The sequence below is a fragment of the Balaenoptera acutorostrata genome, chromosome 3, assembly GCF_949987535.1.
Source record: "Balaenoptera acutorostrata chromosome 3, mBalAcu1.1, whole genome shotgun sequence".
In the NCBI taxonomy this organism is placed as follows: Eukaryota; Metazoa; Chordata; class Mammalia; order Artiodactyla; family Balaenopteridae; genus Balaenoptera; species Balaenoptera acutorostrata.
The window spans coordinates 170,315,213-170,339,846 of NC_080066.1; the positions used below are offsets into that span (position 1 = coordinate 170,315,213).

The 24,634-nt window shown below is 44.0% G+C and overlaps 1 protein-coding gene across 12 annotated transcripts in view; it reads right to left on the reverse strand.

Moving 5' to 3' along the window:
• LOC130707593 (EF-hand calcium-binding domain-containing protein 11-like) overlaps nucleotides 1–24,634 on the reverse strand; it is a 215,245-nt gene that overhangs the window by 72,396 nt on the left and 118,215 nt on the right. For all 12 annotated transcript variants that reach the window (XR_009007494.1, XR_009007492.1, XR_009007486.1 and 9 more), the window contains one exon: nucleotides 22,617–22,753. Coding sequence is in view for 2 of the 12 variants with exons in the window: in XM_057542842.1 (XP_057398825.1) it covers nucleotides 22,617–22,659 (43 nt within the window). In the remaining 10 variants the exon portion in view is untranslated. The remainder of the gene's footprint in view (nucleotides 1–22,616; nucleotides 22,754–24,634) is intronic.

The following is a 24,634-nucleotide window of genomic DNA, read 5'->3' on the forward strand; positions in this document are numbered from 1 at the left end:
GAAGCATTCTGTCTTCAAATCTCACAGCTTGAACAGTAAGGCCTCATAGTGCCAAAGAAACCCTGAATTCTACAGAAGTGAGACTTCCTTCTACCCATAGAATTAAATGGCCCCATTCATCCTTCAATACACAGCTGTCAAGCGCCTGCTCTGTGCGGGGTGCTCAGTGTGAAGGTGGGAGAGCAAAGGGGAGCAAGAGAGAGGTGGCTCCCGTCCTCACGTAACTTGGAGTCGACGGACGTGACCGTGAAGTGTGAAAGCCGGACAGACGAAGCTCAGGCCATCTGAGGACACAGGGCCCTGGTCTGCAGGGGTGGTGGAGGGAAGGACAGAGGACACAGGGAACGATGCGGCGGCACAGGCAAGAAATGAAGGAAACTTGGTAAGGCTGAAGGAAGAGGAGTTGTAAAGTTGTCAGGAGCCATAAACACAGAAAGCCTCTGGAAGGAACTGTCAAGGGCAAGTAGGAGTTTCAGGAGGCTCACCCCGGCCACCTGGAGTGGGGAAGCACACCAGGAAAGAGGCAAGGAGGAGACCAAGTGAGGGGCATCAGCAGCTCTCCAGGTTACAGAGCCATTAATTCATCCATCCATTCAAAAATATGTATCTTGTGTTATTTTGGGTTGAGCACTGTTCTAGATCTAGAGGACATAGCAGTGAGCAAAACAAAGTCCCTGCTCTCAAGGGACGTACGTACAAATAACTGTATATGATACAGGTAAGAATAAGAGCTAAGGAGAAAAATAAAGAAGGGCACTGGGAATAGAGAATGTTGGTGTGTGTGTGTGTGTGTGTGTGTATGCATTATTTTTGATGGAGCAGCTAGGGAAAGCATCTTTGAGAAGGTGACATCTGAGCAAAGACCTGGAGGAGGAGAGACCAGACGCAATGACATGAACACTCAGAAGGAGGCAGCACAGGCGATACGGGAGAGGGCCTGTTCCCGGCAGGGAGCAAAGGCAGGCGCGGGGGATGGCGAATCGTGCAAAATCTGGAACCAAACCGCCAGGGGTCACACCGTGGCTCCTCATTTACCAGTGCTGTGACCTTGGGTCTGTTTTAGAGACACAATTTAGGGGCATGGAATCCTGGTGTGGTGCCCCTTCTAGCTCAGTGCCTCAGTTTCCTCACAGTGCCTTTGGCAGCTCCCAAGATGCAGCTTAATACAGTTTTGCAACCTGCCACCAACATCATATAGACAAACATCCGGTGGAGGGCCACCAGCACATCATGTCTGCGAGGATTCAAGACTGAAAAGAGGGCAGAATGAAAAGTCTCCATCAAATTCCCAACTTGGCTAATATCAGCAATACCCAAGGAACATCCCCATTAGCCAAAGTGATCTGACCGTTGGATGTCAAAAAGATCTGCGAAGTTTTCTGTGTTTCAATTGGCTAAATCAGTCCCATTACAGAAGAGAAATTATTAATACTTTCAGAGAGGTGGGGGACATTTCTCTCATTTCGTGTAGAAAATGTTATTTATCCTCTTGAAATATTTATCAGTAGCCAGAATGCTGGAAGCATTAAGATAACCACAGCCTGAATGTACTGGTTCGGTTTGAAACATCCAGAAAGTGAGAGAGAGAGAGAGAGAGAAATATATACGTACATACCCACATCTTTACCAGTTTAAGGCAAAGTAGTAGGAAAAATAAAGCTATAGTAGGATGAGTGGGAAGATAAAAAGAGAGTTACCTTTTGGGGAGCGAACATGGGAACATAGACATTAAGGAGGTTTATGAGGAGGAATAAGCAAAACAGCATTTAATCCTGAGTTAAAAGCTACATAACGGGCTTCCCTGGTGGCGCAGTGGTTGAGAGTCTGCCTGCTAATGCAGGGCACGCGGGTTCGAGCCCTGGTCTGGGAGGATCCCGCATGCCGCGGAGCGACTGGGCCCGTGAGCCACGGTTGCTGAGCCTGCGCGTCTGGAGCCTGTGCTCTGCAACAGGAGAGGCCGCGATGGTGAGAGGCCCGCGCACCGCGATGAAGAGTGGCCCCCACTTGCCGCAACTGGGGAAAGCCCTCGCACAGAAACGAAGACCCAACACAGTCATAAATAAATAAAAATTTAAAAAAAAAAAAAAAAAAAAAAAGCTACATAACTTTTTCCTTTGATCTCTCAACCACAGGATGCACAGAGACCCACACGCACGGGTCCCCTGGAGACTGCATTAGGGTGTGTGAGTAGCCGAGAAGGCAAAGGTGACGGTGAGAACCTTCCAGCTCCAGGGGTCCAGCCTCCCTAGCACTACAGCTGCATGGAAGTCCATGGAGAACACCGAGCGGCTCAGAGGCTAGTCCTGTGTTTCTTAAAACCAAATGTGCACATGAACCGCCTGCGCTGATTCTGATCTCGTAGGTCTGGGGTGATGTCTGAGAGTCTGCATTTCTCACAAGCTCCCAGGGAATGGACAGACCACTAATCTTTAAGCCCCAGCAAGGCCCTAGAGCTGCACAATCCAATGCACTCGTCACTCGCCATGTGATGGGTTTACATTCAAATTCAAATGAAGTGAAATGAAAAATTCAGCTGCTCGGTCAAACTGGCCACATCTCCAGTGCTCGACAGCTACCTGTAGCTAATGACTGTGCCTGACAGCATGGATACAGAACATTTCCTTCATCACAGAAAGTTCCATGAGACACTGCTGCTTCCACCTAGAATGAGTCCTTCCTGTACTCATGCTTTAGCCTCTAACTCTGCACCATATCCAAGATTCCCTAAAGCACCAAGGAACCGAGGTTACTGTGGCCCTTTCCCCCACCTGCCCCATTTCATGCAGGAGGAAGAGGTAAACCGTTCAGTACACAGGAGGATGGAGAACACACCACTAGAAGGTAGAGGAATTTAAATGGATACATTTATTTAATATCTCAGTAAGGAGGGCATTACCCGCTCCCTCGTTCATCGCCTACCACCCACTCTGCATGGTAGGTATCACTGGCCCAGCTTTACAGATCCATGAACAGACAACAGGAGAGGTTATACTACTTGCCCCATGTCAAGAGCGAGTGGCAGGTGGCTTTGTGCTTAGGTGTGTGTGACTCCCAAGCTCATGTTCTGTCCTCAGGGGCTGTGTGAGCTACACTGGGCGTTACCTGTGCCTCTTGGGGAGCAGGCCTAGCCCCTGCCCTGCCAAGTTAGGCATCGGAGCTGCAGCCCTTGAAGACAGGTGTGGTCGTATCTCCCAACGCTGGAAAGCAGCCCCAACCAAGATGCTATTCATGGAGACTTAGACACAGTCACAGAGACCCTTTAATCCAGAAAACACTTTAATCAATGATAAAAGGCAAAACTAGTTAGTATTTATCTCTTGCATCCTCACTCAACAACTATTTACCGGACAGCTGCCATGTACCAGGAACTGTGTGGACCCTGGAGGTAAAGAATGAACAAAACTAGAGGTCCCTGCCCTCCCGGAATGGACATCTTCTTTTATACGTGCTCTTCAAAGAAAAGGCCTCTCTTAACCTTTACATACTCTCTACCTAATTTCACTTCCCTAGATACTTGAAAAAAATATTAAAGAATGAGGAATAAAACACATGCATATTTCTAACCTCAAGAGTTGCACAGCCTTTTAACTTTGCTCCACCTGCTGCCCTGAGGAAGACAATGACCGAATCAAAGCTTCTCTCGGCTACCTGAACACTCGGCTCATTTCACCATACATAACTCTCTCCAGCGGCAGGAAAATTCACCCAGAGTGGCGCATATGATCACAGACTCACTGGACTTTAGTCAAAAGTAATGAATTTTGTGATAGAAAATTGATCTCTCTTGTTCACACAATACAGGCTCTGTCGAGAGAGCAAACAAACAGGGCTGTAAAAATTAATTGAAAAGAAAGGGTCTAATTAAATTTTTATATCAGTGTACATAATGGCCAGAAATAGTAAACACTGCTTTAAAAAAAAAAAAAAAAAGAATCAGAGCTGGAAAACAGCTAAGAGCTCTACGGCTCTTCAGATAACAGCAACCGCTGGTCACTCTCTAGGGCGTACACACAGCTTCATCTTATTTTCTAACCCCCAGTAAACGGCATAAAGTAGAAAGACTAGAGAACTGTGAAATATTTACGCACTTACCATTCGGTCCAATTCTACAACTATTTACTGAGTGCTCCCCAGTGCCTGACACCGAGACCCATCCATTCCTGCACTGATGTTTACTGGTGTCTAACGCACACACATCCGCGCACAGCCCGACCTGGGCTGTAGGGTCTTTCTAGGTGGTTGAGTACAATCATGGCTCTGGGAGATGATTACAGTCTTTTAAGAGAACTAGCACATGTACACACAGGACCACAACATAAGGCAGTATCTGCCAAATATCATCCAGGTGATTCGGGAAATTTATTCTGACGTGCAGTGAGAGTTCAAAATTTGGTTTCTTGGAGAAGGTGAGATTTACCTGCAAGACTACACCTGAAAGGGCAGTAAGTATGCAGAGCTGTCTTGGAGAAAGAGAAGAATGCTCCAAATATTTCTCTCCCGTTATATACGCCTAGAGATCTCATTCCTGACTGGGCATCCCTTGCTGGGAGTTTGGCTATGGTCACCTTTGAGGTGACCGACCCTGCAATGCTGGGGATGGAGCTTATAGGATCCAGAAGTGACAGGTGTGGAGACAAGGTTTAAACTGGACAGTAAATTTACCTACAGCTTCAGGTGCAGAAGGAGTGGGTAACCTGAATCTAATGAGCTTATATAATTCCACAGGTGAACAGAAAGATACTGGTAAAAGGCATCTCCGCCCCCAAAAAGCCCCGTGGAAAGAAGCCCTCTGAAATTGATGGGTCTGTTTAGAGATAGCATCTTGCTTTATGGAGCTTCAGGGCAAGCTTTCAGACTTCTGGTTTACCCCTTCCGTGGGGCCCCGAAGTGCTGCAAGGCCTCCAACCCCAGCAGAGTTGTGCAAGTCTCCCCACCAGGCACAAGTGAGCTGGGAACCCATTGTAACGACATACAATCGCGCCTCCTCACAAAGGCTGGCTGATCACGAAGTTTCTAGCTCTAAAACATATTATAATAGTATTTAATAATTCTAATACAATTACTATTTTTTTAAGTACTAAATTCATTAACTTGAGATGTCTGGTTTTTTTCTTTAATTAATAGTAATCTTTTATTTATTTATTTTTGGCTGTGTTGGGTCTTCGTTTCTGTGTGAGGGCTTTCTCCAGTTGCGGCAAGCGGGGGCCACTCCTCATCGCGGTGCGCGGGCCTCTTCACTATCGCGGCCTCTCTTGTTGCGGAGCACAGGCTCCAGACGTGCAGGCTCAGTAGTTGTGGCTCACGGGCCTAGTAGCTCCGCGGCATGTGGGATCTTCCCAGACCAGGGCTCGAACCCGTGTCCCCTGCATTGGCAGGCGGATTCTCAACCACTGCGCCACCAGGGAAGCCCTACAATTACTATTAAAATAAGCATAGACCGCTGGAGTCAGAGATGATCCAGCCCATACACATCATTTTACACAGCTAGGAAGTGCGATCCAGAAAGAGAAAGTGACTTGGGAAAGGGAGCACGGCTAATCAGGACCAGTGTCAACATGTAAAAACAAAAAGCCAGGTTTTCAGACTCCCAGAACAGTGCTCTCCCAGACTCCATGCTAGTACCTTCCAAACTAATCATCACCACAATCACTTCTGCAGACTTAGGAAGAACTTCCAAATAGGCAGGAAGATTAAACCACAGCACTTTGTATAGGTGATAGAAAGCAGTTCTCATGATACATCAGATTTATCATAAGTCCACCTTTCAAACTAGAGTGAGATAGGAAACCAGCTTAGTCATCCAAGTGTCTCAAGTGACTTGAACAAAGCATGGCACACGGGAGCTCCAGCAGCAATGGATGACTCAACAGTGAAACATTCCAGCTTATCCAGCCTAGGGGAAGAAAATGAATGTTTTGCTTTTTGGAAGATAGAACCTGGGAATCCACTGGGGGCTCTGGAACAGGTAATGAAACCATGAAGAATTCCATGGTCCCAGACAACGACCCCATGAGGTGAGTTCAGCAGATGAACTGGCCACATCATGGCTATTTAATAAGATGAAGAGCAGGTATCCTCCACTTAGACGTGGAGGGAGAAAAAGACACAGGAGAGGAAGTAAATAACTTGCTCGTATCATTCAGCCACGTGACTGGCATAGGCATGGAGACTTGGACTGAAATCATAACCAAATACCCATCACAGAACAAGCCTATGACATGGGCAATGGTTTCACCTGACAGCAGTGCTAGGTATTAATTTCTCACAGTTGATGACACTTCACACACACTTTAAAAATTGGAGTTTTATACAAATGAGGCAGGGCTCAGACAAACAAAAAAAACCCCAAGCCGTTTCCCATTATTTCCAGAATAACAGCTGACGAAGTCCTCAATGCCTAAAACTCAGAACATGGCAGAATCCTGGCTGTCAGTGGTTCTGAGCCAGGGGCGATCTTGCTCCCCAGGGGACACAGGACAATGTCTGGAGACATTTTTGATCACCAGAAGTTTGGGGCGGTGGGGGGGCGGCCGGTGCTGCTAGCTGCTCTTGGCAACTGGTGGGTAGAGGGCAGGAATGCTGCAAACCACCCTACAATGCAAGGACAGCCTCTCACAGCAAAGGATTCTGCAAACCATCCTACAGTGCACAGGACAGCCTCTCACAGCAAAGAATCCTGCAAACCATCCTACAGTGCACAGGACAGCCTCTCACAGCAAAGAATCCTGCAAACCATCCTACAATGCACAGGACAGCCTCTCACAACAAAGAATTCTGCAAACCATCCTACAATGCAAGGACAGCCTCTCACAGCAAAGAATCCTGCAAACCATCCTACAGTGCACAGGACAGCCTCTCACAGCAAAGAATCCTGCAAACCATCCTACAATGCACAGGACAGCCTCTCACAACAAAGAACTCTGCAAACCATCCTACAATGCAAGGACAGCCTCTCACAACAAAGAACTCTGCAAACCATCCTACAATGCACAGGACAGCCTCTCACAACAAAGAACTCTGCAAACCATCCTACAATGCACAGGACAGCCTCTCACAGCAAAGAACTCTGCAAACCATCCTACAGTGCACAGGACAGCCTCTCACAACAAAGAATTCTGCAAACCATCCTACAGTGCACAGGACAGCCTCTCACAGCAAAGAACTCTGCAAACCATCCTACAATGCACAGGACAGCCTCTCACAGCAAAGAACTCTGCAAACCATCCTACAGTGCACAGGACAGCCTCTCACAACAAAGAATTCTGCAAACCATCCTACAGTGCACAGGACAGCCTCTCACAACAAAGAACTCTCTGGTCCCAAACATCAACAGTGCCAAGGTAGAGAAACCCTGGGTTCGATTTCAAATCACAAGGTTACGCTGAGTTTTGAGGTAAATATCATGATGTATTCCCCTAACTCAGGGAGATTCTACCAGCCTCACTCATGGCGAATTTCAGGTAACATAAGAATAAACTATTTCTGAAGTACTTCCTTAGCTCCCAGTAAACCGAGTTAAATATCTTCACTGATTAAGTTCAGAGGCATTTTCTCTCAGTTTCCTTTATTGTGGATGCTGACTTAAGGGCCGCGGAGATTCCGATGGGGTCGCTGCAAGCACAGGCCAGCTGTTTGTCAATGTCTGTGGAGGCACAGGAAGCAAAAGGGTGCCTGCAGGACAGAGAGAAATCTCCAAAGTCCTCAAGCAGAGCCAATCAGTGACTCCCATCTGCTGCAACTTTTATGGGCAGAAGTTGCCTTGCATTGGGAGTTGCAAAACCCTTCTTGGCTCCGAGGAAGAAGCACACATACACTTTCTGCTATCTGGCCGCCCCTGGTCTCACTTCTGGTTCACCGTTGTTCTTCCGGTTCTCATACCCAAACGTGTGAAGCGTGAGCGGAGAATGAAGACAGTGGGAATCACTATCAGCTGCTTGTGGGTAGTAGCATTTCACTTAAGTGGCTGTTTGCAGCGAGCCTGGCGGTCTTGTAAAGGAAGAGGGAAGAGGAAAGGAGAACAGGCTATTTGTCAACGGGTCAGGGCTAGAGGCCAACTGAGGAGAGGGGTGAAACCAAGAGAAAAACCATGATATATGTTTCTCCTTGGCCTTCCAAAAGCAAATTGTGGGTTTGTCCAAATGTTGCAGTTGGAAAATCAGAGCTATTAGACGGAAAAGGTCATCTGCTGAGCAGGACCCACTGTTGTAAAATGCGTCACCTGCGGAAATGCTAGCAGTCATCACCTGCCAGGGAGTCTAGAATCAAGGCCACAGGTGGCCGTACTCTGCTCCAGGGATTCCTAAGCGCAGGAGGCCTGCCTAGGTGGCCTCAGAAACCTCAGTGCCTGGGCCTGCACAGGGGAAGGGCCAAAGGAAGGAACAGGTGTTAGAGTGTGAAACGAGGTCTGTTTAAAAGAAGTGCTATGCTGCCTTTATTATTATTATTGTTATTGTTATTATTTTGTGGCTGGATTCTTTTCAATTATTATTGTGATAAAATATACATAAAATTTGCCGTATTAACCATTTTTAAGTGTACAGTTCAGTGCACTGAGTACATTCACATAGTTGTGCAACCATCACCACTATCTATTTCCAGAAGTTTGTCCTCATTCCAGACAGAAACTCTGTACCCAGAGTGGTTTAATATCACTACCTCCTGGCTGCGCCTCATCTCAACCCCAGGTAACCTCCAATCTCCTTTCTGTCTCTATAAGTTGAAGTGGAATCATACAACACTTGTCCTTTCATGTCTGGCTTGTCTCTCTTACCATAATGTCCTCAAGGCTCACCCATGTTGTAGCACATATCAGAATATCGTTCCTTTTAAAGGCTGAATAATATTCCATTGTACATATAAGCCTTGTTTTGTTTATCCATTTGCCTTTGACAGACATTTGGGTTGTTTCCACCAGGGCTGCTTTTTATTGGTTTATTTGTTTTTTGTTTTTTGAATTTTTTCGCTGCGCCGCGCAGCATGTGGGATCTTAGATCCCCAACCAGGGATCAAACCAGTGCCCCCTGCAGTGGAAGCGTGGAGTCTTAACCACTGGACCGCCAGGGAAGTCCAGGGCTGCTTTTTTTTTTTTTTTTTTTTTTAATTTATTTATTTTATTATTTTTGGCTGCGTCAGGTCTCCGTTGCTGCGTGTGGGTGGCATGTGGGATCTTCCCGGACCAGGACTCAAACCCGTGTCCCCTGCATTGGCAGGCTGACTCCCAACCACTGCACCACCAGGGAAGCCCCAGGGCTGCTTTTTAAACAGGATGATTTATGGATTTGGTAGAGCGCTGGTGTTGGTGAAAGAGGAAGAAGAGTAGACTCAGGTTCTGTCTGCCACTAACTCCCCACGTGATCCTGAGATCCACATGAGTCTCAGGGTTTTCACTTATAAAACTGAGGAACTGAATTGGACCAGTGATCTCCCAAATATTTTTGGCCATCATCTATAGTAAGGAATAGAGTTTTCATTATGACTGAGTTTACACAAACCCACATACATAACTGAAACGAAAGTTTCACACAATAACATTTACCCTCCTATGTGCAACCCACTCTGGTATTTTCTATTCTATTATTTTTCATAAAAAAAAATGGTTGTAAGCTCTACATTGATTTCACAACACATTAGCGAGTGGCAACTCATGCTTTGAAACACCCTTATTTTAGATTACTTTTTCCCAAATTGGTGTTCCTTGGAATATGTTGATAAGTGTGCCCCCCCAAAAAAGTATCTGTCTAATAAAGTGTGGGAAAAGATCTGAATTAGCTCACTACAAAGTTATCATGAGCTGCATTTCCCAAATTTATTGGCCATGGAAAACTCCACCCATGTTCAATAGGAAAGCCCTAACATCTCTGGAAACTGTTCACTGTAGTACCCATTTGGGGAAACTAAACTGGGTGGTTTTAGGTTCTTTTCTGCCCCACTTTCTATGACATGGGACAGTAATTCTCAGCATGATTTTCCTGGTGCACGCTATAGAGGGAGACAAGCACCCTTCACAGCAATGCTATATCTGACTCCCCAGAGTCATGCCATTCATCTATTCACATAAATGTTTGAAAGAAAATAATAGACTTTATTTTTTAGAGAAGTTTTATGTTCACAGCAAAAGTTCCCCCAACACACACAGCCCCCTTCACCATCAAGAGCCTATATAATTTTTTTAAATTCCCTCTAGTGATTCTGACACCCCACCTCTTGTTCCCTTAATGCTGATCTAGAGACTTCGTTAAAACTACATCTTCCAGGACTAATTGCAAAACAGCTCAATGGTCTAGCACATTAATATCAATTGATTCTCTCAAATTTAGTATCATTCCTACACCTTTTTATATTACTGAAAATGTCCTTACTTGTTGCATTTTGCCACCCAAGTAGTCCACTCAACTTGGCACATATAAGCCAAAGTGACCAGGAGAGCTTTATCATTTTCAACAATCTAAGTCTTGCCTTAGCAACTATACACTTTCACGGCACTATTTTGATAGTTATTTACAGTTTAATTTGTATATTTGTGGGTCAACCAGAATTAGCCCGGTATTTTCGGAAGAACCTTCACTTGCTTATTCTGTACCGAAATAAAGTTAATTCTGTGTCTTTCATCCATTTTATGATTTCAATATCAAATAAAGGATGCTAATCACATTTATTCATTTGATTTCACAAATATTTACTGGGTTCATACATATTGGAGGTTCGCGCCAATAATTAGTTTTTTTAAAAGAATGTTTACACAATATATTGCTTTAACAGCCATGACCAAAAAAACTTAACCCCAAAAGGTAGTTAGCTCTTGTCAGCTCTCCCCACAAACGTATTTTTTTAAATTACACATAAAAAATGATTAGAAAGATGGCTGTGTGGCCATTTATTCCCAAAGATGACAGAGTATTTAAGCAAGCTTAGAGGAAAAAACAAAACCTTAATGATCTCTCAGAATTCGGGACCTTAGTTTCTTAGTTCCCCAACCAGGGATCGAACCCACGCCCCCTGCAGTGGAAGCTCAGAGTCTTATCCACTGGACCGCCAGGGAAGTCCCAAGATAGGTATTCTTATGCCACAACAGGAATGACAAAATGTAACTTGGCCAAGATCACACAGATAGGGAGTGGCCCAGGCAAGGTTCTAACCCGCATCTTTCTGAGACGTACTGGGATTTGCTCTAGGCCTGGTTTGATGGTGCTCAGCTTGCAGGAGCTGGGAGGGAGCCTGGGGATGGTCAAGTGGGGTTCTCAGGCTGTGCTCCCTGATGTGCCTTGTTGCACATGAGGAGCTGAGGCCCAGGGAAGCAGAAGGACCTGCCCAAGGGCACCAAAGCTCATCAGAGACAAGTCGCCTTGTGTGACTTCTGGTCTACCACAGGGCAGGATTCTGACAGGTGGGGAGGGTCGGGGATGCCAGCACCCAACTCTGAGACCTTAAGATCTTTAGCTCTTTTTCGTTTTTCTGCTTTCTTACTGTTGTTCCAGACTTGCCTCTTCCTCCTGAGGACGTCACAGCTGCTGCACCCGTCCATCCGCCTGCAGGACCAGCTAGGGTCCACTCCCCAGCAAGTGTGGGCGGACATGAGACCAGGCAGGGGGCTGTGGGCCTGAGGAACTCACCAAAGCCCATCAGAACACCCACTTCCAGTGGTTTTCTGCTGAAAAGTTTAAAAGGGGGGGAATCTCTCTATGTTCCTCAATTTCTCTATAAGCAGAAAAGGAAATGGTGGGGGGAGGAGGGAGTCAATTTCTAGGTCAAAGGAATCCTAAGATACTAAACTCTGCTCTCTTTATCATTAAAAAAAATCCTTTCACTGAAAGTCCCACAATTGCAGACGGAAAGGGACAGGGAGAAGAGAAGAAAGAGGAAGAGGAAGAGGAAGAGGGGGAGGGGAGGAGGAGGGGAGGGTAGAGGAAGAGGAGGAAAGGGGAGGAGGAGGGGAGGGTGGAGCAAGAGGAGGAAAGGGGAGCGGAGGGGAGGGTGGAGGAAGAGGAGGAAAGGGGAGGAGGAGGGGAGGGTGGAAGAAGAGGAGGAAAGGGGAGGGGGAGGGGTGGAGGAAGAGGAGGAAAGGGGAGGGGAGGGGAGGAAGAGGAGGAAAGGGGAGGAGGAGGGGAGGGTGGAGGAAGAGGAGGAAAGGGGAGGGTGGAGGAAGAGGAGGAAAGGGGAGGGGGAGAGGAGGGTGGAGGAAGAGGAGGAAAGGGTAGGGGAGGGGAGGGTGGAGGAAGAGGAGGAAAGGGGAGGGGGAGGGGAGGGTGGAGGAAGAGGAGGAAAGGGGAGCGGGAGGGGAGGGGAGGAAGAGGAGGAAAGGGGAGGAGGAGGAGGGGAGGGTGGAGGAAGAGGAGGAAAGGGTAAGGGAGGGGAGGGTGGAGGAAGAGGAGGAAAGGGGAGGGGGAGGGGAGGGTGGAGGAAGAGGAGGAAAGGGGAGGAGGAGGGGAGGGTGGAAGAAGAGGAGGAAAGGGGAGGGGGAGGGGAGGGTGGAGGATGAGGAGGAAAGGGGAGGGGAGGGTGGAGGAAGAGGAGGAAAGGGGAGGGGGAGGGGAGGGTGGAGGAAGAGGAGGAAAGGGGAGGGGGAGGGGAGGGTGGAGGAAGAGGAGGAAAGGGGAGGGGGAGGGGTGGAGGAAGAGGAGGAAAGGGGAGGGGGAGGGGAAGGTGGAGGAAGAGGAGGAGTAGGAAGAGAAAGCCACTAAACTTCTTCTACTTGTTTCCTCTGAATGTTTTTTTTTTCCACTCACTTTTATTCTTGTCAAGCTAGATGGGGGTGGGGGGTGGTGTCTGTTTGTGGGGCGGGGTACTAAGTGTGTTAGAGAGATATGGGTGGTTAACAGACTTTGACCAAAACCTTCCATTTAAAAGTAGATAAACACACCATATACATGTCTCTACTTGGACTATTGTGATTAAGCAACTCAATCTAAGAAGATAAGGATTAAAAAATGTGTCTAAAGGGTTTATGGATGCTGTCTCCAGTTGAATGAAAAATCAGCAAGAGTTAGCAATTAATGTGGGATTAACGTGTGACGCTTCTCACACTCTTCCTGCACCTTTCACATACACAGCAGAGTCTCAAAGATGGTTTGACAAATAACGCGATGTGGCCCTTACGTAAGAAAAAACTGGAAGGTTAAGAATGTGACCAGAGACCAGCCCCAAACATGTGATACCACAGAATAAGGACACCAGGTTGGCTCTGCCACAGAGATTTATACAAAGGGTGGGTGTTGCTCTCATTAATTCAGTGGATAAACAATAGGGGGAAGGTCTGGATGATTTGATGGACAGCTTTTGGAAATGATCTTCTGCTTGGCAAAACACCGCAGTGATAATTTTCTTCACACGGAAGGAAATGCAAAGAAGTGTCACTAAAACAAGAGAGGTAATTACAGGGCAGGAATCAAAATACTGGGTGACACAGAATGAAGAGTAACTAAATTAGTCCCATTACGGCCTTGAAATCTGGACTTAACAATTTCAAGAGAAGAATCTGACCTCTCATTGCTGAGTAACAAAGCCATGCCTATCTTCCCTGTGTTTTGTTTCCAACCTACACTGTGGGCTTGGAGAACTACAAACACCGCGCTACCAAGTGATATTCCATTACTCTCCTGTGCTGGCAGCTCAGCAGACTTAGAAACAGAACATTGCAAGAGCTGGAAGGGGTGACCTTGCAATTCTCCCAGCTTCAAGGGACCCTGGCAGCTGGTCATCTCAACTTGACTAGCATCCCAAGAGTAGCTGGTTCACACACTACCCAACACTTACCCACCCAAACACTTACCCATCCACCCAAACAGTTACCCACCCAAACAGTTACCCATCCACCCAAACACTTACCCACCCAAACACTTACCCATCCACCCAAACACTTACCCACACAGTTACCCATCCACCCAAACACTTACCCATCCACCCAAACACTTACCCACCCAAACACTTACCCACCCACCCAAACACTTACCCACCCAGTTACCCACCCAAACAGTTACCCATCCACCCAAACACTTACCCACACAGTTACCCATCCACCCAAACACTTACCCACACAGTTACCCATCCACCCAAACACTTACCCACCCAAACACTTACCCATCCACCCAAACACTTACCCACCCAAACACTTACCCACCCACCCAAACACTTACCCACCCAAACAGTTACCCATCCACCCAAACACTTACCCACACAGTTACCCATCCACCCAAACACTTACCCACACAGTTACCCATCCACCCAAACACTTACCCACCCAAACACTTACCCATCCACCCAAACACTTACCCACCCAAACACTTACCCATCCACCTAAACACTTACCCACCCACTTACCCACCCACCCAAACACTTACCCACCCAAACACTTACCCATCCACCTAAACACTTACCCACCCACTTACCCACCCACCCAAACACTTACCCACCCAAACACTTACCCACCCACCCAAACACTTACCCACCCAAACAGTTACCCATCCACCCAAACACTTACCCACACAGTTACCCATCCACCCAAACGTTACCCACCCACTTACCCATCCACCCAAACATTTACCCACCCAAACACTTACCCATCCACCCAAACACTTACCCACCCAAACAGTTACCCATCCACCCAAACAGCTCTTCCACCAGCCTCACCTTCTTCCACACATTTCCAGCTCTTCCACCAGCCTCACCGCTTTTCTCATTATCTTAAAGTCTCCCTCCCACCTGGTCAGAAACATCGCAGTGAGGTCTGGTCTACACTGAAAGTGGGAATTACTGGTCATCATATCACTTGTTCAAATACTCACCTTTTATTAATATAACCTGAAACTACTTACAGTACACTTTTGACCAACATTAATTCACAGCTGATGCACTTATAGTACATGAATTCTCCCCACCTCCATTCTACCTTCCTCAAATCTTTTATGAATGATGGGTTCTACTGTCTAATCTAATTATATTAGGCCTCTACTTCTTAATCTCCCTCCTTTTTAGTCTATAGAATCCAGGAGTGTTTAGTGTAACCAGAAGTTGGAGAAAGAGGAGTCTTAGAAATGGCAGTGGTTGGTTTTAATTTTCTATCGTGATGAAAAATTTGCCGATTTTTAGATAACTAGTGAGAACCTACTATATAGGGAACTGTACTCAATGTTCTGTGGTGCCCTAAATGTGAAGGAAATCCAAAAAAGAGGGGAGATATATATGTGGCTGATTCACTTTGCTGTACAGTAGAAACTAACACAACATCGTAAAGCAACTATACTCCAATAAAAAATTTTTTTTTAATTTGCCGATTTTACCCTGCTGCAAAACAGAGTGTGCAGTCTGTTGTCTCATGTTGTACATCACTGATTGCATGCGTTTTTGACAGCTCTTTCATATTTCTAACATGTAGATCAATTTCTCCCCCTCTGAGAAGGTGAGGGGGTTGACAAACAGGCAGAATGCAGGTCGGCCCCTAAGATGCTCTGACCAGGAATCTGCCAGGTCCTCTGATGGCTATTTGGAGATGCAAATAAACAGGAAGCAAACCGGTAAAGACCCCGGACTCCTGCTGAGTCCATCAACACTTCAACTTTCTAACCAGGAATCAAGGACACAGAACCCCTTTGTTATCCATTATCTCAGTAGTTAGATCAACAGAAATTTATCAGTAGCAGATTTAAAGAGATCCTAACACTTCTGCTGACAGAATACCAACCAGGGACTGAGGGCACCCCAAGAGTTCAGAGGATGAAAAAGAACTCAGCTTGGCTCTCCCTTGGCCATGAGTTTCACTCCGCACCTGAGTAAAATAGATATAATCAGCCCGGCTGCTTAAACATTCAACTTTCAAAGTGAGTGTGAAAACAGGATGAAATTGGATGACTGGGCACTATATTCATACGATACACCTAGTACATAAGAGCTCAAAGATAACAGAGACTATTTTCCATTTAAATAAAATAACGGAGGATGAAATGAGGATGAAATGTACAATGGACAGCATATTGCAGGCAAAACGCTGAGATTAAAAATATTCCGAGACCAACTCAGAAAATAGAATGGAAGTCAATAGACAATATGATTTGATATGCAAAGAAAATCATAGCTAACTAATGGATTTTTAAAGCTCACACTGTAAATGAGCATTGTTTATTATATGTAAGAGTGAACCCCTACAATTGTAAGCCTTTTCTATGATGTCTCCTCCAATTTTTTAACAAAACAAAGTTTGTACTTCAAAGTACTATTATTAGAAAATCTTGTCATTCAATCCCATATTCATTTTACCACATTAATTTAGCACATCCTTCAATATATTTAGCACAGTGAAGCTTCACACTGATTTTAAAAGATTTTTAAAATTTAAAAGAATATTGTCCTTTAAAAAATTAAGCATAATGTTGCAGTTTAACGCATATGCTTTCAAAATACCTAATACCTCACCCTTTTTAATTACACTTACACAAGTAAGTGTATTGAATATGAGGAGCTTTTAAAAAACTATTCATGGTTTCCATCAAATATGTTGCTTACAAGTAAATATAAGGAGTGTAATGTGTAATAATGATGTAACTAATTTAAATCCTCACATTCATTCTTTATGCTTGACTGAATTAAAAGTTGCAATGACACAACAATCTAACAAACTCCTTTAATACAAGTTAAAACTGATTTTATTGTGGCTTTGCAGTTCTTCTGCCAACAATTAAATGCATACCACTTTGAATAACTGGAATGAAAGATATCTTATAAGTTAAAAAATGATTGGATGCTATCCAAGCAATGAATAAGCTATTCCTTGCTGTGTACAAATTCAGCATTTTAGTGGGGGAATTAACATGGTTATGTTAACAAGCTTAACATTGTAAGGATTTTCTAATCTTTTAATTGTCTAAAAGGATGAGTTCCCTAAACACCCCACCTTCCCTACCTCCTCCCAACGCAATCCCCCATCTGCCATCATCAGGTCTCTCCTTCGGCCAATGCTTACTTACCTGGTGAGGAATCCCTGATGATTTCCTTAATTCAAATACATACTGACCACTCTGTACAATTTCTATATCCTTAGCAGTATTGTTCTGCTATGTAGGCATTTTTAAAAATTATAAAGAATAAGCTCAAAGCACATGAATAGGGCAGCAGGCAGGATAAAAATAAAACCTTTTGGTGAGTCAGCACTAAAATCAGCCATTTTCATTAAGACCCTCAATATCTGAAAGGCCAAAACCTTTGGAGAGGTCATTAACGTATCTTTTGCGGCTCATTAAACTGCTCTGAAGAAGCAAAAAGAAACATAAGGAGCTAAATGATAAGCTTAAATGTTCGGAATTTTCTTTAAAAAAAAAAAAATAGGTGAGAGCGACAGAAACTTTTTTGAAATGTTTTGACTCTGTAAACTTTAACGTCATCCAAAAAATAAATCTTCAGACCTAGATCAGCAAATAAAAGTCTTATGGATTTTTCTAACTGTGTACATGTGAGGCTACAATACTTTATATAAAATATAAAATACGTTGTCATTATTTTTAAAGATATTTAAGCAAAAAGTGAAAGGTGCATTGGGGAACAGAAGTCCCCTCAATCAGGGTTTATGTTCCTCTAAAGCCCAGCTATGGCTGCCCCATCACATAGACCAGAGGCATATAAGATGCGGAGATTTCTTTGGAGGTACCAAGGAAGCATAAAACTATAGTGGCTCTGGCTCCCAAATTAGGTATATTTTACTAAATTTCCCTTCTCTGAAAAAATGATCATCCAGGAAACTCTCTATAAACCATCCTGTTTGATTCATCGTAAAACCTGTTCCCGCCTATGGTGAGAGATGATTGAAACTTTTTTTCTGTAAACTGATTTTGGATTGGTACCTATCCCAGAGAGGGTGCTACATTAAGACCCTAGACATAACTTTTGAAAACAATCTGTTGTCATAAACATTGTTTTGGGGTGCCCACTATTTAAGGGGTATGAACTGAGTATTGTCAAGTTGAAGGGCCCCCACTATAAAGTATCAAAATCACAAAAGCCAAGGTCACCCACTGGAGAGCTGTTTATTTAACCATCAGACATGGAGAGAGATTAGAAAAGGGAAAATTCCTAAAAAGTTGGTGGGAGTGTAGATTGGAACAGAGTCTAAAATTGGAAGGCAAATTGGCAATATCTATATCAAAAGCATTAAAATATGCATATCCATTCATGAGAAATCCCACATCCACGAAAGAGGGGCATAGGCAACAAAACCATTAAACCAGATAATAGGACTTTTCTGAAGACGTATGGGCAAGAAACCCAACTACACCATCCTCCCTCCTCTTTCCAGACCTAGAGCCTGAAGGTCACACTGGCAAAAGCTGGGAACAAAAAGAAGTTGTTTTGGCATGGGCAGCTTGGCCTCGGGGACTCTACCAAGCACAGTTGAGAGCCATTTCACAGAAATAGAGTTCCAAGAACTGTAAGAGCCAACTTACAGCCAAGCCCCTTGTACGGCTCAGCAGATCCTAGAGGGAATGAGGTAAAAGCAAGAGCTCCTGATCACCATCAGCTCTCCAGTTGTCTTGTAACATGATAGAGACAGACTCCAAATGGGTCGGGCAAACTGCTCAGCGACGCAGTGATTTTTACTTTCCATTACAACAAAAGGGACGTGGTTATTTTAAACTGATAAACTCAACTAGTCTGTGCATCGGGGACTGCTTTTTCTTTAACAGAAAAGTTACAGAGACAGTGCAGAGAGTTCTCACAGACCCTACACTCAGTTTGCCCACAGTTAACATCTTAGGTTACTATGGTACATTTGTCACAACTAAGGAACCAACACTGATACGTTGCTATTAACTGAACGGCACACTTTATTCCTATTTCACTAGTTTTTCCCTCGTGTCCTTTTTCTGTTCCAGGAACCTATCCAAGAGATCCCATTACCCATTTAGTCACCATGTCTCACCATGTCTTCGTAGCCTCCTCTGGTCTGTAACAGTTTATCAGACTTTCCTTGTTTTTGATGACCTGACAGCTTTGAAGACAATTAGTCAGGTATTTTGAAGAATGTCCCCCCCAACCTTGGGGACAAAACCTTGCCTAATGTTTTTCTCTGATTACAGAGAAGTTAGGGATTTGGGGGAGGAGGACAGCAAAGGTGAAGTGATAATTTCTTGACATCGTTATCACAGGTACATCTTGTCAACTTCACATCACAGATGCTGTTAGCTTTGATCACCTGGCCAAGGTAGTGTTTGCCAGGTTTTCCACCGTAAACTTTCTTTTCCACCCCCTTTCCACACTCTGCTCTTTGGAAGTAAGTCATTAAGTGCAGCCACTCAAGGGGTGGGGAGTTAAACTCCCATTCCTTGAATGGATGAATACCTACATAAATTATTTAGAATTCTTCCGTATGGGAAATTTGTCTCTACTTTCATTTATTTATTTGAGCATTTACTTATATCAGTATGGATTCACAGACATGTATTTTATATTTGGGGTTATATCCCAATGCTATGTTATTTATTTGTTGTTCATATTGTCCCAGCTTTGGCCACTGGGAGCAAATTCAGGTTGGCTCTGGTATGCTTTTTACATCCTTGTTTTCTGAACACTGCCTTACTTTCTGCTTCTCCGTATTTTTATTAGTGAAATGCCTTACTGAAGAAAAGGGTTGTGATGGGATGAATTTTGTGTTCCCCCTCCAACATACAAAAAAAAAATTCACATTAAAGTCCTGGTTACCAGTACCTCAGAATGTGATGCTATTTGGGAATAGAGTCATTGGAGATGTAATTAGTTAAGATTAGATCATACTGAATAGGGTAGTCCCCTAATCCAGTATAACCGATGTCCTTATAAAAAAGGGAAATTTGGACACGGCACACAGGAAGAACAAAGTGCAGCACACAGTGAAGATGATGGCAGAGATCACAGTGATGCGTGTAACAAATATTCAAAAGGGTATACTGGAAACAGAGGCACAAGTCTCCGTGTGGCAGTACTGAGCATCATATTTGGACGTGAACAAGGTTTGGGGGTCAGTGTTTTCAGATGCTTCATTTTCCCTGCAGAGTTTCCAGCCACCTGCAGCTTGGCTCAGAGCACTACTTGCCAAGCACACCTGCAAGTACTAGCAATAACCACCATCTAGTATAATCACCATCTTCAGCATGCTAAGTACCAGCTCTGTGAAATCCACGCGCTTCCCAGGTGCCCCTCACAGCAATCCTGCGGGGCAGACAGGTGGGGCAGACAGGTGATACCCTGCATCACAGAGGACCCAGCCAGATCGTGTCAGGTCATCATTTGTGGTCCCTGTTTAATGACTCGCCTTGTCCCACTTCCACCTTCCCTAAGTCACGTCCACAAGTGGCCCGATGGCTTAGAACGGAACTGACTACATCACTATCAGCTACACAAATATTATACAATCATCCAGCATTTAGGACCCTTAGTACAATTTTACACACTAGAGGATACTGAAGCAAACTCTAAGCTTTCAGATGAAGGAACTATAGTCCCCGGGAAAGAGAAAGTGACTTGTTCTTAGAGTTAAGACATGGAAGAGGCAGGCTAAAATCTGGTCTGTCTTCTCACTCCACATCCAGTAACCTTTACCGAGGTGAAATCTGAGCTCCCGCATGGGTAGAGGCAGAAACTTTTTTTTTCCCCTCAGTCACCTGGGAGAAGAGGAACTGGATGTGACAGACTGAGATCTGAAGTTTTCGTCTGGAAATTATTTTCATTACAAAAGTTCCAGTTCATCTGCATTTTTATTCCGATATTAACAAATCAAATGAAGTCATTAGGCTTAGGCCAGCTCAGAAAGCCTCTCGCCGGAGTATGCATTCCTCTTGCAACCTCTAGAGCTCTACTATAATCCTTCAAATTATTAAATAATTACTGTGTTTCCCTTGGGGTCGCGTTTGGCAACAAAATACTGGTCTAAATGAACCAGTGATACGACCCAGTGAATAACACTTATGTTCTTAACTTCTTAGAAGCAAATGGATACGAAATACTTCCGAGGTACAAACTGGGAGGAGAGTGAAGGGTTTTCTGTGGGGTGTGGAGGGTGAGGGGAGCAGAATGACAAAGGAACATGAGAATCTGGGAATTATTCCAATAATGAGGGTCATCCCCTCCCCCATCAACCCTGTATATCAGTAAGTCTCCACTCCAAACCCAGTTTTCTCCCATTTCAGGAGTGGTTACGGCCACAAGGAGAAAACCAAGCATATGGCTCTGCCCTTCTGGACATTTCTACAGTGCTGGCTGGGCTGCTTTGGAAAATCCCATTTTATCTCCTACAGCTATATGACCTCAAGTTGTCATTTCCAATAAAGTATGCTTCCACTGATTTTTATGAACATAGACAAAAGCTGCTACAACCTTTTTTGCCCCCAAATCTTTCAAACCAACTGTAGTTGCTATGTAGGGTTATTTGTTTCTAAGGCAACAGCCCATATCTAAGTACTAATGGCCTGTCCTTTTGCCAGGCAACAAACAGCCTTGTGATGCAACTGCACCTTTCTCGGCTACGTGTTACTATGGAGATGCTGCAGTTGCTATGGCTACCATCACGCTAATCGCCTAGCGAAGGCAGACATACAGCAGTCTTCTCAGAGAGCCCAGCTGTTCCTCCCCGTCTCTTGCTGAAGACTGATTGTCTAAGGCCTGTGATGGAATGCTTCTCAACTGAGATGCACAAGAACTTCATTAATGCTGTTTCAGAGGCTCACTTTGTGCTCCCTTCTGCAGAACAAACACCAGACTAGGGAAAGAATCTGCAACGACACAGACTGTGAAACTACCGACATCTATGAATTCACGCCTTTCCTCATTGACATAAACTTGTAGTCCAAGGATCATTCTCTTAACTGAGTGGTGACAATAGAAACATTTCTGTGCATTAAAGAAAAAAAATTTTTTTTTGTAGAGTTGAGGGATAGATTTCAAACCAAAACACTATGCAAGAGAAAATCAATTTTAAAAATTGGTTCTGTTTTATATGGCTATTTTTTTAGATTCTAACAGTAACCTATTTTTTTTAAAGTGACAGGTTGCATATCCTCCCCTCCAATTCTATCTCTGTAAAAATGGCACCCGTGACCTCACTGTCTCAAAACAAACGGGCATGTGAGGGGCAATCCTAGTCTCTACCGTTCTTTGTTGTTTTCCTTGAAGAGGCAAACACCAAGTAACCACAACAAAACGATCACTCTGGAGCACTGTCTACATGGAGACGGGGAATGGCAACAACTCTGTGCATCCTTCAGTGAAACACCTGGAGACACTCTGGCTTGAAGGATGGGAAGTTGGAATCGCTTACCCGACTCATTCCTGGACTCTCATCCCTGCAAACGGCCACACTCTGAGATGTTAAAGCTGTCAACTTTCCTTTGTAAATGTTTCTACCCAGGAAGACATTCTTTCACCCACCACGAAGCCTTCTGAAAGGAGACACATTCGTCCCAAGCAGCAGAAGCGGTAAGGTCTGCAAAAAAAACAATTGGATATGCCTCCAAGAATACTTAACTTCTTTCTCATTTATCTACAGTTATTTTTATAATCACACAGCCTATTAAATTAGTTTCAGTGCCTGTCTCTGCCAACATAATGCAACTTCAGTAGACAACAAACAAACAAACCCCAAAACAAAAAAAGTCTGAATGGCTTACCTTTGATATGCCTGAGGAGAGGTGGGAAGTGTATTGAACACATTCGAGTGTGGGTGATAAGGTGTCTTTTACAAAGCCTGAATTAGATTTTGTCTATACTCTGGGTCTATGCACCACAATGACCCTTTCCGGATACTCTGCAAAGAACAATAAAATACAAAAGTGATTAATATAGAGACAGTACCTACTGTGCAGTAAGTAGATGCATAACTCTCATCATAGTTACTTATTCTGAAAAGCCTCTCACTTCTTTGTTAACTGTCTGCCAGCCTTAACTACTGTACTATTGTCCTCTGACAACAGGACACCAGGCAATGCACTTCTGTGTATTCACATTAAGTTTAACAAAATGAATATGTTATTTCCAGGTGATGCTGCTACAATAATATTGTAATTTTCATACCCTACTGACCAAAACCCTCAGTTCCCTTATTATTTTTCAGTGTCAACTTTGAAAAACATAGGTATTCCCTTTAAAAAGTGAGTTTTAAATTTGTCAGGTATCAAGGGTTGAGAGAAAAAGAGGGCAGAGACACCCTCAAAACTCTGTCTCTGCTTTAAAAATTCGAGGGTTATGTTTTCAAACCATATTACATCGGTGCCACTTTACAAAAACAGAAAAGTAATCCACTTGTTTTTTCCTGCTTAACAAAAGAATGACATGTAAGCTTCAAATGGAATTCTGTAATGACCTTCCCCAAGAAACAAAAGAACTCAGGCAGCAGTGGTAAACCTTAGCCAGAATCCAGTACTTATTTTTTGATATCCTCCATTCTGGATTTTGCTCCAGACCTGAATCTTCAGAAGTCAGAAACTTTAAAATACAAATTTTATCAAACTGGTTCCATGGAAAGAGGGAGACTTGCTCGGAGGCCCACTTTCAGATGGACGCTTTCGTTCTGGGCACACAGCATTTTTATCCTGGCTTTCTGCCTAGAGGTACCATCCGAACTGAGGTAAAGGGAAGGGAAACTCAAGCAGGGGATGGCGGTCTTACGGAGCTGAGGAGACAGAGCTCAGAGTCTGGGGCACAGAGCACCTAACATATTTGACACCAGGAGCCTATCATTTCTTAAACACCTCTCTTCTCTGTATGACAAAATTATTTTCAGCAATAATCATGTAATAATCAGCAATAATCACTATGTTCTTGATTTATTCTCTGGTTTTAAAACAAACCATTAATGATGCAAAAAGGGAATAAACATCATTTTACAAAATTTTATTGAAATCTGTAAAATAGTTCAGGTGTAAACTAAACCTTACACTTAACAAACATAAATATGAAGCCTCACATTTCCCACTTGGTTTCACTATTTTACATTGTAAACACAAAGTAAAACTCTTAAGTGGTCACATACAATGAGACTTTAAATAACTCACGTTATTTCTTTATCTTCATAACAACTACGTTATCGTTGTTTATACCAAATCTATTCTCTAAACATGGGAGTTTCTTATACTACAGGAGATGGAAACACAAACTATATTTGAAGCCAGTCCAAATGATTCTGAACTGCTACTGCTAGAAATGTACTCTCAAAATAAGCACATTTAGCTGTTTAATAAAAGAAATATATAATAATGTGCAATTTAAAGTTTACACGTGTATTATTAAAACTCAGAAGTAACCACAGCAATTGTTTAGAATGTAGGCCAACAAAAGTCCCGTTTCCCACCCCATCCCAAGTATTTTATCACCTGATTAGTCAGAGTTGTAGAGACATGATGATAAATACAAGATAGACTTTTAGTCATATTTATAATTATTTTAAAATTCTCTTCCAACTACATACCTCCAAATTCCCAGCACCTGGGTTGGACTGCTCCCTCCCCCTAACCTTTGGTGTACCTGGGTTGGGAGTGGCTGAGGGTCTGGAATTTGTGGTGTGGAGTGCCATGGGGAAGGAGCCATGCAGAGAAAGAGCTCCAGAAAGCTGCATGGGATTCCCTGAGGACACGCAGGGGTGAGAATGCAGAAAACCTGGGGAAGGAATTGCCAGGGATGAGCCAGCTGA